This window comes from Marmota monax, unplaced genomic scaffold, assembly GCF_021218885.2.
Source record: "Marmota monax isolate L192 unplaced genomic scaffold, Marmota_monax_Labrador192_F-V1.1 WCK01_AAM20220418_F8-fsc00044, whole genome shotgun sequence".
Lineage (NCBI taxonomy): Eukaryota > Metazoa > Chordata > Mammalia > Rodentia > Sciuridae > Marmota > Marmota monax.
The window spans coordinates 15,144,604-15,162,270 of NW_026695198.1; the positions used below are offsets into that span (position 1 = coordinate 15,144,604).

The following is a 17,667-nucleotide window of genomic DNA, read 5'->3' on the forward strand; positions in this document are numbered from 1 at the left end:
TTTTTAAATATTGAAATATATGAGGGTATAGAACACCAAGCAAACATAGTACTATGAACAGGAGACCTTTCTTTTTTAGAGCATTATTATAAACCTGTAACTTCATCATTTGCATATTCAATATAATAGCCCTAGCTGAGGTATTCATGGGCCTTAAAGGCCTCTAGGGAAGTTACAAAGTCCCCCAATAAAAGCTTACACTGCTGAACACCTGCAGAGACACCCACATTGCATGACTGCACAAGTAGGGCCTCCCCTACTCTCACTACAGCCCCACGGAGGGGCGGGGCCCAGAGCCGGAAGGGGCGGGACCAGGACCGGTCCCTAAGAGCTGTGCGGTTTCGCAGCTCTTCCTTTTCCGCGCAGCCGCGGAGAATGGGAGGTGTTCTTTCGCCATGGTGGCCGGGTGGTGAAGGAGCCTGTGGGCCCGGTGCCGGGTTCTTCGAGGTGAGAGTCCTCGGGATCTTAGTCTCTCCTCTCTTCCGTACCAAGTTCCTCCGCCTTGTGGGTGCCGGCCGCGTCGGTGCTTTACCCTAGCGCACCGAGCCTTCAGCGGCCGCGGGCTGGACGCTGGAGGTTACGTAACGCTCCTCCCTGTGGACGTGGCCTAGAGAGTTCCCTTCGTGTCGTTCGCGTAGTTGCGTTTTATAAGTAACTACCTGCGGGCCTTAGTTGATCTTATTCCACAGTAAACACTGGTTTCGAAAGGGTCTTCTGTGACCCGGGAGAGTTGAGGAAGGAACGTCCTGCGGCTTCGTAACCCCCCACTCCCCCACCCCCGCACCTTCGACCGATTCCCCTTAGTCCCCAGCAAAGCTCGACTTTGGAGGTTTCAGGCTCCCTTGAGTGGGCGGTTTCATTTTCCTTAAGGGGGCATTTTATAAAGATTATTTTCTTTTAAATGCTAAAGACACTTAACCGTACAAAATCGAGGGGTTTGGAAAAAGCAGTAAGCGCCGCTTAACCACTGATCTCAACGTATTTGTAGAATTCTGGCATTTGTTCCTGAATCGCCCTTGTAAATATAAAAGGCTTTGAAGCTGGATAACAGAACGTGGAAGTATGGAAGGCCTTTGGGCCACAAATGCCTACTGTACACATAGATCTTGCGTTTACATGGAAATGTGTGTTTCTGGACATTACACAGAAGATTCCAGTCTACAGCTGGGAGATTAGGAAAAAACATGTTACCTCTTTAAAAAGCTAAATATTCATAAACGTATCCCACTAGTTGCTGTTTGCTTCCTGCCTTCCACCCACAGGTACCCACCATCTGGAATTTTGTGAGTCTGGGGTGTTTTGTTGTTGTTTGAGGGAGTGATGTAGATTGCAATTTCGTTAATAACATGCATTTCTAGATCTTCGCTAAGTTTTAAAAATGCATGAACTCTCTGTAAATTAAACAATTTTTCATTTTGGAACTATTCTTTACCAAGTTTATATTGTTTTCCTAATATTGATTGTGTGAAACATTAAAGACTTGAAATTGATAAATTGTTTTGCAAGTTCCAGTTTTACATGTCTTCATAAATCATTTCCAGTAGCTGTCTGGTTCAGTGATTTATCCTCTTGGGGTGCTGTAGGACATGATTTGTGACTCTGGCCATTCCTTAGCACTACTTAGTGCACTTTCAGTCAACTTGCCAACATAGGTATCCTTGCCCTAAAACTACTAGATTTGCCGTTGTAATGTTTTTAGATGAAGGTCTGCACACTTTTTTCTGTACATCTAACCTTTACCCTTGCTCATAGTTCATCCTGTCAAGCTTTGAGACAGAAAAGCAATGGCTTTGATATTCACAAGAGTCCATCCTGTCTTAAAATCAATACTGCTGCCACAGTTATTAAAAAACAGTTTCTGCAGATTTTCCTGCCCTTACTAATAACTCAACATTTCTAGCTTGTAAAGAATCTGATTTATGGAATTATGACTTGAGAGCTAGTTTGTAAAATATGATTGTGTTTATGCTTCTGACAAGAATGAAATTCTCATTGGACTCTTGCCACACATAAGGTGCCAAATAGAAGTATGAGAATTCACAATTGAATATTTTTGTTTCTAGGTACAACATCCAGTGGCATGAAGATGTATGAAGGTGGTTGGAACAAATGCTCTTAAAAACTTGTCATAGAAGATGACTGAAGAAAATGAGTAGGACCACATTTGACATGTAACACGGTACCATAGTGTGTGCTTTTCTTTTTCTTTGTGATAGTCTAAACCAAAATGTGTAATATATTCTTGACACAGATCGATTTAACCACTGGCACAGTGATGACAAATTTTTGCCGTTTACCCAGCTGAGGGTTTTCTTTGAAGAAATAATTTTAAGACTGAGGTGCCAGTAATATATATTGATTATGTGAATTACTGAAATATACTGTTTTTGTTGAAATGAGTGAAATGTTCTTTCTCTTTCTCTTCTGCATATAGGCAGCTATCAATGAATGCTCCAGTCCTTTTGATGTAGTGTTTAAAAATACATCCTTGCCTCAAGTAAGTGTGACTTCTCAATCACCACATCCTTTTTTCTTCTTATTCTCTTTTTTTTTTTTTTTTTTTTTTTTTGGTGGTGCTGGGGATTGAACCCAGGGCTTTGTGCATGCAAGGTAAGCACTCTACCAACTGAGCTAAATCCCCAGCCTCAAGCACCACATATTTTGATGGCTCAGAAGCATTTGAACTCCAAAAGACTGGGACCAGTTTCTTTTTAAGTTGCCTTTGCATATTTGGGGTGTGTTTTCCTTTTCTTAGCATTATTATTATTTTTTTTTTTTTGAGGATATTGAGCTTGAGTTTCTGAATTTGGGTAAAAGTGATTTTCACTGTTGCTTTCTTATTTTCCAGAGGTGTGGCATGCAACATTGTGAAAGGAAAAAAAAAAAGAATTTATGAAGAAAACAAATAGAAACAAACTATGAAATTTTTATTTGATATTAATAAACAATAAATTATGTGGTAAAATACATGTGTGACAATTTTTAATTGTTCTTGGCAATATTGTTTTCTTTTTAAATAGTTTTTTTCTCCTAGTCATTCATCAGTTCTGTTTTTTAACATACTTTTGATATAGTTCTCGTTAAGTAGCTCATCTGTGGATAGTGACTGTCACTGTAGGCAGCTGGGAAGATAGTAATGGCTATGGTGCCTGAAAGATGGTTGGAATCTTCTAAACTCCTTTAGTACTAAATAGCAATTAAGTTGTCTTTAAGTTAAAAATTGCTTTTTTTCCCTATAAGCTGAGACTGTTGTATTGATCTAAGGTAACAGTATGGCTTTGCCTCACCCCACAGAGCCAGAAAAGTGAAATATAGTACATGAAAAGGCACAAAACAAGGCTCTTAGTTAGCAACAGTATTATATATTTTGTTGAAAACTAGCTTAGCCTGCTGAAAACATTATATATTGCTGGCACTGGTTGGTATTCAATCATAGTGAATGGCCTTCCTATAGTGTGTTAGGGAGCCCTCCAGCTATATGGTTAAGTAAGCTTTGGATTGTGAGATTTTGGATTTAGTTTTTTTTTTTTTTTTTTTTTCAATTTGTTGTAGTTGTAGATGGACAGCATGCCCTTATTTATTTATCTATCTATTTATTTATTTTAATGCAGTGCTTAGGTTCGAACCAGTGTCTCACCTGTGCTAGGCAAACGCTCTGCCAATGAGCCACAACCCCAGCCCTGGATTGTCAGTTTTGAAGAATTAGATCTTGGTTAATAAGGTGGCTCTTGGTGTGATACATTCTTCATTCATAATTTTTCTTGGGGGGTGGGTATTGGGGATTGAACCCCGGGGCACTTGGCCATAGAGCCACATCCCCAGCCCTATTTTGTATTTAGAGACAAGAGTCTGACGATTCCTTAGCACCTCACTTTTGCTAAAGCTGGCTTAGAACTTTCAATCCTCCTGCCTCAACCTCCTGAGCTGCTTGGATTACAGGTGTGCACCCAGCAAGTAGAAGTAATTAGAACTGAAAAGGATTGGAGGATTTTATTGTCCCTACTTATTCAGAACAAAATGACTAGCAGTTACTGAAGTTGAGGACCAGCCTGGGTGACAAGGAAACCTTGTCACAAAAACCAAAATGGTCAAAGAATGTAACTCTCAATGCCAGGTTGCTGGTAAACAGGAGGATTATGTCTTCTGGTATTTGAGGTCAGCCTAGATGGAGTAAGACATGCCCTCACTTCAACAATACATAAAAATGAAGAATGGGTTTGCATATTGGTTTCATTGCATTAGGGAACCTTAAAGTTAGGGGCAAACTTGTTCTCTGGTTACATTTTTTTTTTTTTTTTTACCACAGTTTATATATAGAAATTTCCAAGGCTTTTTTGACTCCAAATTTAGGGCTTCTAAAACAATGTTCATGTAATGCATATGTGTATAAGCTGAAAAGGCCTTAGTTGTTGATGGACCTTTATGTGTGCCTTATGCATGCTAGGCAAGTGCCCTACCACTGAGCTACAACCCCAGCCCTAAAAAGGCCTTAAATTTGAAGCTTCAGGTTATACAAATTAGTTAATCAATTCGGCAGGTTCACAAGTATAAGGGGAAAAAAATGGCTTAAAAATTTGTAGGGGGCGCTGGGATTGTGGCTCAGTGGTAGAGCGCTTGCCCAGTACATGTGGGGCACTGGGTTCGATCCTCAGCACCACATAAAAATAAATAAAGATATTGTATGCATCTACAACTAAAAAATATTTAAATAAAAATTACAAGCAAATAATATTTTTTTAAAAATTTGTAGGGGGCTGGGGGTTGTGGTTCAGTGGTAGAGCTCTCACCCAACACGTGCGAGGCCCTGGGTTCCATCCTCAGCACCGCATAAAAATAAATAAAGGTATTGTGTCCAACTACAACTAAAAAAATATTTTTAAAAAATTTTGTAAATAAGGTTATTGCCATCTTATGACAAATAGAGTGAATTCCATGTTAACCATTTTTCACATTGTAAGGTCCTTATTTTTTTTATCACATACTCTGGGCTAACCAGAAACTTAGGATTCTCTTTGGTGACTTCATCATCTTAATCATCCATATTTCTCTCCTAAAATTTGAAATTATGGTAATTTGTTTTAGAAGTTTGGATTAGTGTATATCCCAGTAGCAGTTGATTTTTGTGGGGACCATGATTTGTTTTTTAAAAGGCATTCTGATGTACTCCTGTATACAGTACTATCTGAAGCATTGCTTTAAAGTTACTCGAATACACTTTCCCATTGCTGAAGTTGAAATCAAAAGGAAATTTTTCTCAAATTGCTTATTCATCGTTAGTGAAAACAGCTGTTCCAGGTCCGAATGTGGCAATAAACTGTTGGAGCTGTTTCTGGCACTGAGTCAGATAGAGATCCCTTTGTTGTAAGTACTCTTCATTGTACAGTTCAAAGGGAAATACTGCATTTGGAGCAACACAAAATACAGTGGCCCCTAAATGAAGAAGGAAATATAGTATAAATGAGAAATATTCCTTAAAATGCTAAATAATAATTCATTTTCAACTGAAATGGTGAAAGTTTTTAATACATTTTTTAGATGTTGATGAACCTTAATTTTATTCATTTATTTATATGTGGTGCTTAGAATCAAACCCAGTGCTTCTCACGTGCTAGGCAAGCACTTTAATCATTGAAATCATATTTTTTTGAATACCAATATGATGCACTGGAGAATAAACAGAAGCCCCAAATCTACAAACCTACCTGATTATCCATTTTCTTTTCAAATTGAACAAGTGACCTGTATGAGTCTAATTCTTAAATGTGCTCTGGATTTGACTGATCCCTCTCATTTTTTAAGGATTTAACTCCTTCAATTTCATCCTACCCCCAACATCCTTTTTTTTTTTTTTTTTTTAATTTTTTTCTATTTTGGTACCAGAGTTGAACTCAGGGGTGCTTAGCCACTGAGTCATCCCCAACCCTCTCCCCCTTTAAAAAAAATTTTTGAGACACAGTCTTACTAGGTTGCTTACAGTCTCACTAAATTGCTAAAAAGCTGGTTTTGAATTTGAGATTCTGCCTCAGCCTCCCAAGCTGCTGGAATTACAGGTGTACACCATCATGCATGGATGGGGTCTTGCTATGTTGTTCAGCATGGTCTTATACTATGGGTGTGTACCACCAAGCCTCGAATTGCCATCTTTCTGAAGTATTACTGCATATCATATGATTTAATACCTTATGTATTAAAAAGATAATAATCCCTTTTCGGACCCCACATTCTTCTTCCGCTAATGCTCAGTTTCTTTGCTTGTCTTCATAGTCAGCATCTCAAAGTTCTCTGCTATCTCCATACCTATTCCCACTCAACAGCTCTCTAAATAGTTTTGATCATGGCCACCCACCAACCTCTGGATTATCAAATCTTAGTAGGCTATGATACAATTGGCCAATCTGTTCCCTTTGGAAGCCCTCTTTTGGCTTCTGTAACACTTCATTTTCTTCCTACATTCTAGCTACTGGTTCTATCTTTGTTCACCTTCGTCGACCCCATTTCTGAATATTGGAATTCACTTTAGTCCCTCTAAGGTGATTTCATCCACTTCTTGGCTTTGAATACCATCTCTATGCTGATGGTTGCTAAATTATATTTCTAGGTTAGAACTGTCCTAAATTCCAGTTTGTGTATTGATTTCTCTGTAGAATATCACAAACTTACTATAATTTGATTTTTCTCCCAATCTCTTTTATTCCCAGTCTTGATACCTGGTTGCTCAAGGCAGAAACTTTGGAATTTTCCTTAATTCCTCCCTTTCCCTCTCTCTATTCCTGCACCCAACTCTAACTCTAGTTCATGAGCAAAACCTATTGTTTTTTGCATCCAAAATGTATCTCTAACCCAATACTTTCCATTTCTACTGCTTCCACCTAATCAAAGCTCCTATATCAATTGCCTGGACTATGACAATAATTTCCTAACATCTTTTTCCACCCTTTACCCCCTCCAATCTATTCTTTAGATCCACTATAGATAATGATACTTATATATAATTGATCATATTAGGTTTCTGCTTCCTGTTATACTTGGAATAGAAACCCAATTTTCTACCACAAGTGTGTGAGGCTTTATAGTAACTAGCCCTAGCCTGGCCCTCATTCATTTTCTTGAAAAATACCTACACAATATAGTTTCCCTCTATCTGGATTTCAAGTTAAATAACTATTACCTCCTTAAAGATGTCACCCTAAAATCTAGTCAAAATCAGTCCCTTTTATATTTTTTTTTTTAGAGAGAATTTTAATATTTATTTATTTATTTTTTTAGTTTAGGGCGGACACAACATCTTTTGTTTGTATGTGGTGCTGAGGATCGAACCTGGGCCACATGCATGCCAGGCGAGCGCGCTACCGCTTGAGCCACATCCCCAGCCCCTCCCTTTTGTCATTTTTTTTTTTTAATTTTTTTAGTTGTAGATGGACACAATATCTCTGTTTTTTGTTTGTTTGTTTTTATGTGATGCTGAGGATTGAACCCAGTGCCTCATACTTGCTAGGTGAGTGCTCTACCACTGAGCTACAACCCCAGACCCCCTTTTATTATTCTTGCTTATAACAGCCTGTATATTTTCCTCATAACATCCATCTCAATTTGTATTATATATTAGTATATTTACATTTTTTATAAATTTTTTTTGTAATTGTAGATGGACAGTATGCCTTAATTTGTTTATTTTTTTAATGCAGTGCTGAGGATCAAACTCAGTGCCTCACACGTGCTAGGCAAGAACTCTGCCACTGAGCTACAGCCCCAATCCCAGTATATTAACTTTTTAATATCTGTTCTCTCACTAGGCTATAGACTACAACTGAGTATAGACTGTTTTTTTACCACTGTATATCAGGAACCTATTACCTAGTTGTCAATCAAATATTTGTTGAGGGGCAAGGGTTGTGGCTCAGTGGTAGAGCTCTTGCCTAGCATGTGTGAGGTACTGGGTTCTATCCCTGGCACCACATAAAAATAAACAAATAAAAAAATAAAAGTATTGTGTCCATCTAAAAATATTTTATACAGCTAAAAAAAAATATATTAAAAAGAAATTGTTGCCAGTCACGGTGGCTCATGCCTGTAATCCCAGTGGCATTGGAGGCTGACACAGGAGAAGTACAAGTTCAAAGCCAGCTGAGGCAACAGTGAGGCACTAAAGTAATTCAGTGAGACCCTGTCTCAAAATACAAAATAGGGCTGGGGATGTGGTTCAGTGGTCAAGTACCCCTGAGTTCAATCCTTGGTACAAAAAACAACAAAAATTGGTTGATGTACTGACTGGACAAAATAATTATGAATATTGAATTCATATAATGATAATTACAAAGTATAACACCACATAACATACTAATTTTAATATATCAATCCTTAAATTATCATTTATCTCAAAATACCATCATAGTTTTACTTTATAGTATACAAATAATGTAAAAAGAGTAAATTAATTTTAATAAGGTAACATACACTAGGAACACACAAGGAAACCCAAGTGTGGCTTGGTTAAAGACTTGTATAAAGACTGCCTATTCTTCTCATGTCAATTCTACCTAAGAAAATCATCCCTTGGAATCATTTTCCTCTGTGTTTAAAGTAATATTTAATAATCTCTTAACATTAAGATTTAAAATTATATATCTAACTGAAAGTCATTATGAAAACAAAAGCAAATTTTTTTTCACATTTGATTCCTTCAAATGCTTTATGGAAATCTTTTTTTTTTAATTTTTTAGTTGTCAATAGACCTAAGATTTTACTTATATGCGGTGCTAAGAATGAAATCCAGTGCCTCACACATGCTAGGCAAGTGGTCTACCACTGAGCCACCAACCCAGCCCCTTCATGGAAGTCTGGGTTTTTAAAAAATATTTTAGTTGTAGTTGGACACAATATCTTTATTTTTTATGTGGTGCTGAGGATTGAACCCAGGGCCTCACATGTGCTAGCGAGCACTCTACCGCTGAGTCATAACTCCAGCCCCTTCATGGAAGTCTTGACAAAATAGTCACAAAGTAAAAATATTCTGTCATTCTACTACAGGAATTCTTAATATTATAAAATCATAGTTATTCAAACCTTAGTTTTTAAGTGTTTTTTTTTTTTCTTCTTCCAAGAACTGAGGATCAAACCCAGGGTCTTGCACATGTTAGGCAAACACTCTACCACTGAGCTACATTTTCAGCCCTTTCAACCATCGTTTTTAAATTCACAGACTTACTTTTTTGTTTTGATTGTTTTCTTTTTGTACCAGGGATTGAACCCAGGAGCACTCAACCACTAAGCCAAATCCCCAGCCCTTTTTATATTTTATTTTGAGACAGGGTCTTGCTAAATTGCTTCGGGCCTCATGAACTCAAAATCCTCCTGTCTCATCCTTCTAAGCTGCTGGCATTTCAGGTGTGCACCACAATACTTTTGTTTTATCACTGAAACTCAGATGTGACGTAACAGCTGATGGCAAATCATTATAAAGTTTGCAGCATTTTTTCCCTTAATGATAGATAAAATAATGTATCTTGGATTTGATGAAATATTGTCTTAAATAGAGATTAAAAGAAGAATGTAAAGATAAAGCAAATTTAAAATATTTACATATCCTTCCTATTATTTAGTATTGGTTGGGAATCAGTTTTTCTATCTTTTGGTTAATAAAACCAAATTCAGAATGACAGTCATGAATCTCTAAGGCACACTTAATAAAACTTAAAAATCTCTTCCTAGAAAGGGGCACACATACCCAAATTTGTATATAACTTAAGGATCTGCAAGCCTCTAGGATTCCAAACATCCATGGATTCCAGGTAAAGAATACTTGATGTAGGAGCTGGGATTGTGTCTCAGTGGTAGAGTACTTGCTTAGCATGTGTGAGGCACTGGGTTCGATTCTGAGTACCGCATATGAATACATGAACAAAATAAAGGCCTGTCAATGTCTAAAAAAATATTTTTAAAAAATAATTTTGATTTAGACAATTATAGAAAAGTTTGTAACATTTTAATGGATCTTTGGAATTAATTTGGAAATTAATGCAATATAAATGTAATGTAAAGTAAATTTATGTTTGTTTATTTATTTTGGTATCAAGAATTGTATCCAGGGGTACTTAACCACTGAACTATATCCCCAGCCCTTCCTGTTTTTTATTTTGATATGGGCCTTGCTAAGTTGCTGAGGCTGGTCTTGAACTTGATTGAAATCTTCCTGTCTCAGCCTCCGAGTTGCTGGGATTATAGGACTTGCCACCATGCCCAGCTATTTAAAGCAAATTTGAACACTAAACATCCACAGCAAAGCTACTACTATTAATACTTTCAAGTCCCAGGCCTGGAACAAAAATCTGGTTTGAAGCATTATATCTCTCATCACTATTATTATCTAATTCACAAAAACTTTGTGAGATTAACTTTACTCATCCTTAAGAGCTCTTTTGTAATTTTAAGAGCAAAAACATAGTAATTGCCATTCATTTCAAATGATTAAGTGTAGTAGTCAGTATTAAATTTTCCAATTCAGAGAAGGTGGTTATTTTGGCTATGTGCCTAACTCCACTGTGGGGGACTGCTTGGCAAATGTTGCATGTTTTATTTATCTTATTATTTATTTTATTTATTATTTTTAAAATTCATTTTTGCAGTACTGGATTGAACCCAGGGACACTACCACTGAAGTACAGGCCTAGCCCTTTTTCTTTTTTTTATTTCTGAGACAGGGTCTGGCTAAATTTCGAAGGCCGTCCTCCAACTTTTTAATCCTTTTGTCTCAGGCTTGCCTCCCAAGTTGCTGGGATTACAGGCATGTGCCACCAAATCTGGTTTGCATGTTATTTTAAAGGGAATATAAACTTAAATCATTTCATGTCTTGTATTAATAAGTACTCCTTCCCCCCTAGAATTCTTTAAGCAGCACCAAAGTTCAAGTATTGACGCACTCATGCATAATAAGGAACTAATATTTAAAATATATTTAACAATTTAATAAATGAAGAATATTGAAGTTTAAATAAAATTATTTGTAGAGATCATTAATAATTTAATACGTTACCATATTTCAATGTGAGAGATGTTTCAAATAATAAAGCTGCAATTAGTACATCTTCTTTGAGCACTTTATTCCTTAAATTCAGTCGTGCATGGGCTTCAGATAAGGAAACTCTAAGAAACAAAATTGATGCCAGTAAAAATATGTTGATATTACAAAAATATATTTTGGTAGAAATAAACAAGACACATAAGAATATGACCACACAGATGAAAGAACAACATATTCTTTTTTTTTTTTTTTGAACACTATTTTTTTTTTATCTTTATTTTATTTTTATGTGGTGCTGAGAATCGAACCCAGTGCCTCACGCATGCTCGGCTACTACTTGAGCCACATCTGCAGCCCCAAGAACAACATATTCTTACTTTAAAAATTGTAGACCTTTTTAGAATATTTTAATAGACTATTATTTATAGACTATTCCAGGACAAGCAATATCCTCACTATCAAAGAATTGGTTTCTATCCTAGCTGCTCCTCATCATTCCACCCAACTACTACCACTTAAGTTCTGTTCAGATAAATATGCAGTTGGGAAAGTAAACCTAACTAAATATCTTTAAGACACATCCTTAATGTTTTCATCTAGTTCTTCATCTATCTGATGTCTTTGTATAATCTTGCAATTTCAAAAGTGGAAAGGATCTCTGAGTTCAAATTTCAAATTCCTATCAGATAAGTGAATTTTCTCTAAAACATCCTGGACTACTCATTATCCCGTTTCTTAAACTTCTAGCATTTACTGTTTCATGAGGCAATCTTTTCCTCTATTTTTAAAAATTTAACCAGCTTCTATTATCTGGAAGATCTCCCTTAAGCTTTCATTAGATGATGTAATATAACTGAATGACTCCTGGACTTGAGAATCAGAAAACCTATGCTGGTTCTCTAAAATTTTCTAGCCATGTGATTTTATATAAATTGACTTATGAGAATGTTTTGGAATTCAGCTATAAAACAAGAATACTAAGTAAAGGCATTTGAAAGTTTTGCAGCTAACCTACAAAGCTTACATACATCTAAAGTGAAATTGATTTCACTGCAATTGTCACTCACTGGTCTCTTATTCTATCTTTTTAAACTATAGAACAAGCATAATACCTCTCACATGTGATGGCCCTTCAAATATTCATGTAAATAGGCTGGGGCTGTTGCTCAGTGGTAGTGTGCACTTGCCTGGGATGTGTGAGGCTCTGGGTTTGATTCTCAGCACCACATATAAATAAAACTCTTTTTAAATATGATATGTCAAGAGCATTGTAATGTTTTGAGCAACCAATAAAAAAAAAGTCTATCAAAAACTAAAAAAAATATTTTAAAAATATTCATGTAACTTTTATAGTTGCCCCATGTTTTCTTTTTTCCAAGTTATATATTCCTAGTACCTTTACTATGTCATAAGGGTTGGGGTTGTAGCTCAGTAGTAGAGCGGGGTTTGATCCCCAGTGTCAGGAAAATAATGAAAAAAATAGTAAGTCATGAGACATAATTTTCAGCCCTTCACCATCCTGGCTACCCTTCTTGTGAGGAAACAGGACTTTTAGAAGTTTAAAGCAATACAATTTGATCTTAGTATTTTAAATATTACTTCATAAAATGGAAAGCATTTTGTAATTGGTTGTTATTTTAAAAATGTTTAGCCAGGCTCAGTGGCACATGCCTGTAATTCCAGTGGCTCAGGAGGCTGAGACAGGAGGATCACGAGTTCAAAGCCAGCCTCAGTAACAGTGAGGTGCTCAGCAACTCTGTGAGACCCTGTCTCTAAAAAAAATACAAAATAGGGCTAGGGATGTGACTCAGTGGTTGAGTGCCCCAAGTTCAATTCCCAGTACCAAAAAAAAAAAAAAAGTTCATCACTAGGCTTATCTTTTGCATTTTTCAGCTATTTGAAGATACAGCTGAAACAAATTAACTAAACATATCATAGACCTCTTCTTGATCTTTCCTGACAGTTTTTCATCTGTTTTTTTATTAAATATTTTTAGTTATAAATGGACACATATCTTTATTTTATTTATTTATTGATTTTAATGTGGTGCTGAGAATCGAACACAGTGCCTCACATGTGCTAGGCAAGCACTCTGCCAGTGAGCCACAACCCCAGCCCATCATCTGTTTTATTTAATGCTACAGAAATAACAAGTTTATTCATTCATTCATTCATTCATTTAGTGGATTATTTTACTCCTGATCCATCTTATAGTTTGTTGGAGATAATACTTTTTTTTTTTTGGCAGGGGGGGAGGTGTACTGGGAATTGAACTCAGGGGCATTTGACTACTGAGCCAAATCCCCAGCCCTATTTTGTATTTTCTTTAGAGACAGGGTCTCACTGAGTTGCTTAGCACCTCACTGTTGCTGGGGCTGGCTTTGAACTCTCGATCCTCCTGCCTCAGCCTCTGGAGCTGCTGGGATTACATACCTATATCACTGTACCATGCTGGAGATTATACTTTAATATTGTATCAAATGAAGTAATTCTCTAATTACTATATAACTATATAGTAATTAGAGAATTATATAACTATATAAATTATATAACTATATAAATTATGGTAAAAGCATATCACAATGTCCACACATCACAATTAAGTTACATTTAATGATGTAACTATTAAAATGGAATAAGGTAATTCTGTATATGCCTGATTCTATTTGGGCAAAAAAGCATATTTATCCACATGAAAATATAGATGTATATATTTATAAGCTTATATATATGTTTAATACATTAATTTGGGGGGGGTCCCAGAGATTGAACTCAGGGCACTCGATCACATGCCCAGCCCTATTTTGAATTTTATTTAGAGACAGGATCTCCCTGAATTGTTTAGCACCTCACTGTTGTTGAGGCTAGCTTTGAACTTGTGATCCTCCTGCCTCAGCCTCCTGAACTGCTGGGATTACAGGAGAATGCCACTGCACCCTGCTTAACACATTAACTTTAAAATATAACAGTTGAATAAAATATATTTTACATACCATATTTAAATTATATATTATGTATATGCTAGCATTTGAATGGATAATTTCTGGAAGAATACATAAAAACTGTCAACAGTGACTATCTCTGGGATATCAGTGATTATAAGAATAGGTAGAGTTAGGATACTTGTCATTTTAGACTTTATAATGTCTGTACTTTTATAATAAAGATTACTTTTTAACATTTTAAGGAACAGTAACAGATGAGTCCATTAAAGTATTTAAAAGTACAGGAACAATATATTTAAGAAATCTTCTAGGTCCTACTACAAAATACTTAGACTATAAATATCCACATTTTAAAAAACAATCATTTGATATTTTTCTCAGACACATATTATACAAGGGACCTAGTAAAATAAACTTAGTGAAAAGAATTATTAGAGGTTCATATGAGTAAAAATAAATTATTAAGTCCTCTTAAATTCTTTTGGGACAAGGTATATTATAAACCAACCAATCAGCGATCAAACAGAGAAACAAATGGATAACATAAGTTAAATACACCACTTAAAAGTCAATACTGTCTTTAAAATCTTGAACTGAATACCTACAAATATTTTAATGCAGATGCTGACAGTTTTGATCCATATATAAAATCTGTTCTGATTCTGCGACTGGCTAGATAATAGCCATGAATCATTCTTTCTGCCTCCAAGCTGAATTCTACATCCAAATTCTTTGCAAAAGCCAGTAGCTAAATTAAAAGTGAAAAATTTAAGAGATGTAAGTTTTATTATAGAATCTATAACAAAAATCCAAAGTTTATTGGTATCTTATATTTTGAAGTTTGCATATTTTAAAAAATTAAGTAAATATCTGAGGCCATCTCAAAGTCACTAGGTATTTTAAATCAGTCTTATGCTTGAAAAAAATATTAAAGTTTATCTAGAATAATCTCCCTCGTGGTGCAAGTATAATGTATTTGAATGACTGACTAGTCTTTCAGTGAGAGAAAGGCTCATCTCCCTCAGAAGTTCATTTTTCTTTTGAATAGTTTTCTTTGACAGTTTATTTCCACATATCTTTCTTTTTCTGGCCCTAGAGCTACTTAGTTTTCTAACTTCCCTTCCTTCCTTTTAAAGAACACTTAACTGAACATTTGAAGTGAGGGAGGCACTACATTAACTGCTGTGATGGTGGGCCCTGGAGATTCAGGAAGATTTAGATAGAGAATAGTTCTTTAACACAAAGATTGCCACTGTTTTCTCTGTTTTTTTTTTTTTTAATATTTTTTTTTAGTTGTAGATGGACACAATATCTTTATTTTATTTATTTTTATGTGGTGCTGAGGCTCGAACCCAGTGTCTCACACATGTGAGGCAGGTTCTTTACCACTGAGCTATAATCCTAGCCCTCTAAGTCTTTTTCTTTTCTTTCTTTCTTTTCTTTTTTTTTTTTTTTTAATTTCTGAGTCCCAGTTCCTTATTAAGTCGGTATTCATGGCATAATTTCCAGATTTTTCACTATACTAGTTGTTTTCTACTTTTTCAATTCAAGAACCAAAGGGGAAAAATAACTATAATAAGTTGCTATTAACTATAATATTTGCATTTTTAAATATAACCTCTTTTTTTTTATATATTTTAAGAAAGAAAGTCTTTATTGATTTATTGATGAGTAAGTAACAATTCACCTCTAACATATTTTCACCCAGAAAAATCTGAATATTAAACATGTAATAAGTAACAACTTTAAATCAACGTTTTGGAGGAAAAAAAAGGTTAAAAATAAAGATTTCTTCATTACATATACAATGCGACACACATGCATATACATAATCTATTAAGAAGCATTGCAAGTGTATTTGCAATGGGACACAGAATTTATCCGAAATATCAATGTCAGGAAACTATGTTGAATTTTTAAAAGATGAAAAGAAGTCTCCCTGTTTATAAATCATAATGAAAAATAGCTTAAAGGCTGTTTTTTTTTCTTTTTTTAAATTTTTTTCTTTTTTTTTAAATTTTTTATTGTTGGTTGTTCAAAACATTACAAATTTCTTGATATATCATATTTCACACTTTGATTCAAGTGGGTTATGAACTCCCATTTTTACCCCATATACAGATTGCAGAATTACATCAGTTACACATCCATTGATTTACATATTGCCATACTAGTGTCTGTTGTGTTCTGCTGCCTTTCCTATCCTCTACTATCCCCCCTCCCCTCCCCTCCCCTCTTCTCTCTCTACCCCCTCTACTGTCATTCATTTCTCCCCCTTGTATTATTTTTCCCTTTCCCCTCACTTCCTCTTGTATGTACTTTTGTATAACCCTGAGGGTCTCCTTCCATTTCCATGCAATTTCCCCTTCTCTCTCCCTTTCCCTCCCACCTCTCATCCCTGTTTAATGTTAATCTTCTTTTCCTGCTCTTCGTCCCTACTCTGTTCTTAGTTACTCTCCTTATATCAAAGAAGACATTTGGCATTTGTTTTTTAGGGATTGGCTAGCTTCACTTAGCATAATCTGCTCTAATGCCATCCATTTCCCTGTAAATTCTATGATTTTGTCATTTTTTAATGCAGAGTAATACTCCATTGTGTATAAATGCCACATTTTTTTAATCCATTCATCTATTGAAGGGCATCTAGGTTGGTTCCACAGTCTTGCTATTGTGAATTGTGCTGCTATGAACATCGATGTAGCAGTGTCCCTGTAGCATGCTCTTTTTAGGTCTTTAGGGAATAGACTGAGAAGGGGAATAGCTGGGTCAAATGGTGGCTCCATTCCCAGCTTTCCAAGAAATCTCCATACTGCTTTCCAAATTGGCTGCACCAATTTGCAGTCCCACCAGCAATGTACAAGTGTACCCTTTTCCCCACATCCTCGCCAGCACTTGTTGTTGTTTGACTTCATAATTAAATATAACCTCTTAAAAAAAAAAGTATATAGCTATATCCTGGATTGGAAATAACCTGTATGGATGTGTCCTGCCCTTATTCTCCTTGCACCACAATTCTCTCCAGGCCTTCATAACTGTATAATAATACAACTGATATTAATTAATAACATCAATATCCCTAAGTTTTATCCCATGGTGGCATGATGATATACCACTTATATCGACCCTTAGGGGATATCTTGCTCTAACTACTGGAAATGCTGTCAGTAATAGCTTCTAGCTGACATCTCCTTCAGGGATTGACTTAGGACAGGTCACATCATATAACTGGTTGACACAGAAGTAAGGAAGGCATTATGAAGCTCCTCTCTGTTTGTCCAAAGCTAAACAACTCTGATTGGTCACCTTAGCTCTAGAGCTCCTTGTAGGCCAGCAGAAGCTAACATTGGGCCTGTATGGCAGCTTGACTCCTCCCTCTGCCTAATCTGGCTTCATCCCTTCCTCAGGTATTGATAGAACTCCCTAAAACACATTGGCACACTAAACTCCACCTTCTCAACATGCAGTCTGCCTTCAGGAGAGCCCAGACTGCAACAAACCCACTCTGATTTGTGTGGTAGACAGATTTGTCTTGCAAACAAACTATTTTCACCATTTTATTTGTCTAGTAACATCTAAACTGTTTGTTACAGTCTGACAAATCAACTAAACTTCTGTCTGAGAGCTTCTTGGATTACTGTAAATTGCCAAATCCCTGTGAATCCGTAATTCAGTTTTTACACTATTCAAGCTGATCTTCTCATAGTT

At 35.9% G+C, this 17,667-nt stretch overlaps 1 protein-coding gene, 1 long non-coding RNA gene and 1 other non-coding gene across 4 annotated transcripts in view; 2 read left to right on the forward strand and 1 right to left on the reverse strand.

Annotated features, from left to right (window-relative positions):
- The first annotated feature begins 291 nt into the window (after positions 1-291).
- LOC124082105 (uncharacterized) lies at positions 292-2,965 on the forward strand. 2 transcript variants are annotated; one of them, XR_006848265.2, is made up of 4 exons: positions 292-447; positions 2,064-2,187; positions 2,435-2,497; positions 2,849-2,965. It is a non-coding gene; the product is annotated as an uncharacterized LOC124082105 (long non-coding RNA). The 2 variants fall into 2 exon arrangements; XR_006848266.2 differs by having other exon boundaries at positions 2,064-2,179.
- Positions 2,264-2,347, forward strand: LOC124082182 (small nucleolar RNA SNORD87). Its single transcript, XR_006848293.1, has one exon. It is a non-coding gene; the product is annotated as a small nucleolar RNA SNORD87 (small nucleolar RNA).
- Positions 2,758-17,667, reverse strand: part of Mcmdc2 (minichromosome maintenance domain containing 2) — a 36,763-nt gene continuing 21,853 nt past the window's right edge. The window contains exons 12-14 of the mRNA XM_046428582.2: positions 14,568-14,710; positions 11,030-11,139; positions 2,758-5,430 (exon numbers count right to left, since the gene is read on the reverse strand). Of these exons, the coding sequence (XP_046284538.1) occupies positions 5,264-5,430; positions 11,030-11,139; positions 14,568-14,710 (420 nt within the window). The 3' untranslated portion in view covers positions 2,758-5,263. The remainder of the gene's footprint in view (positions 5,431-11,029; positions 11,140-14,567; positions 14,711-17,667) is intronic.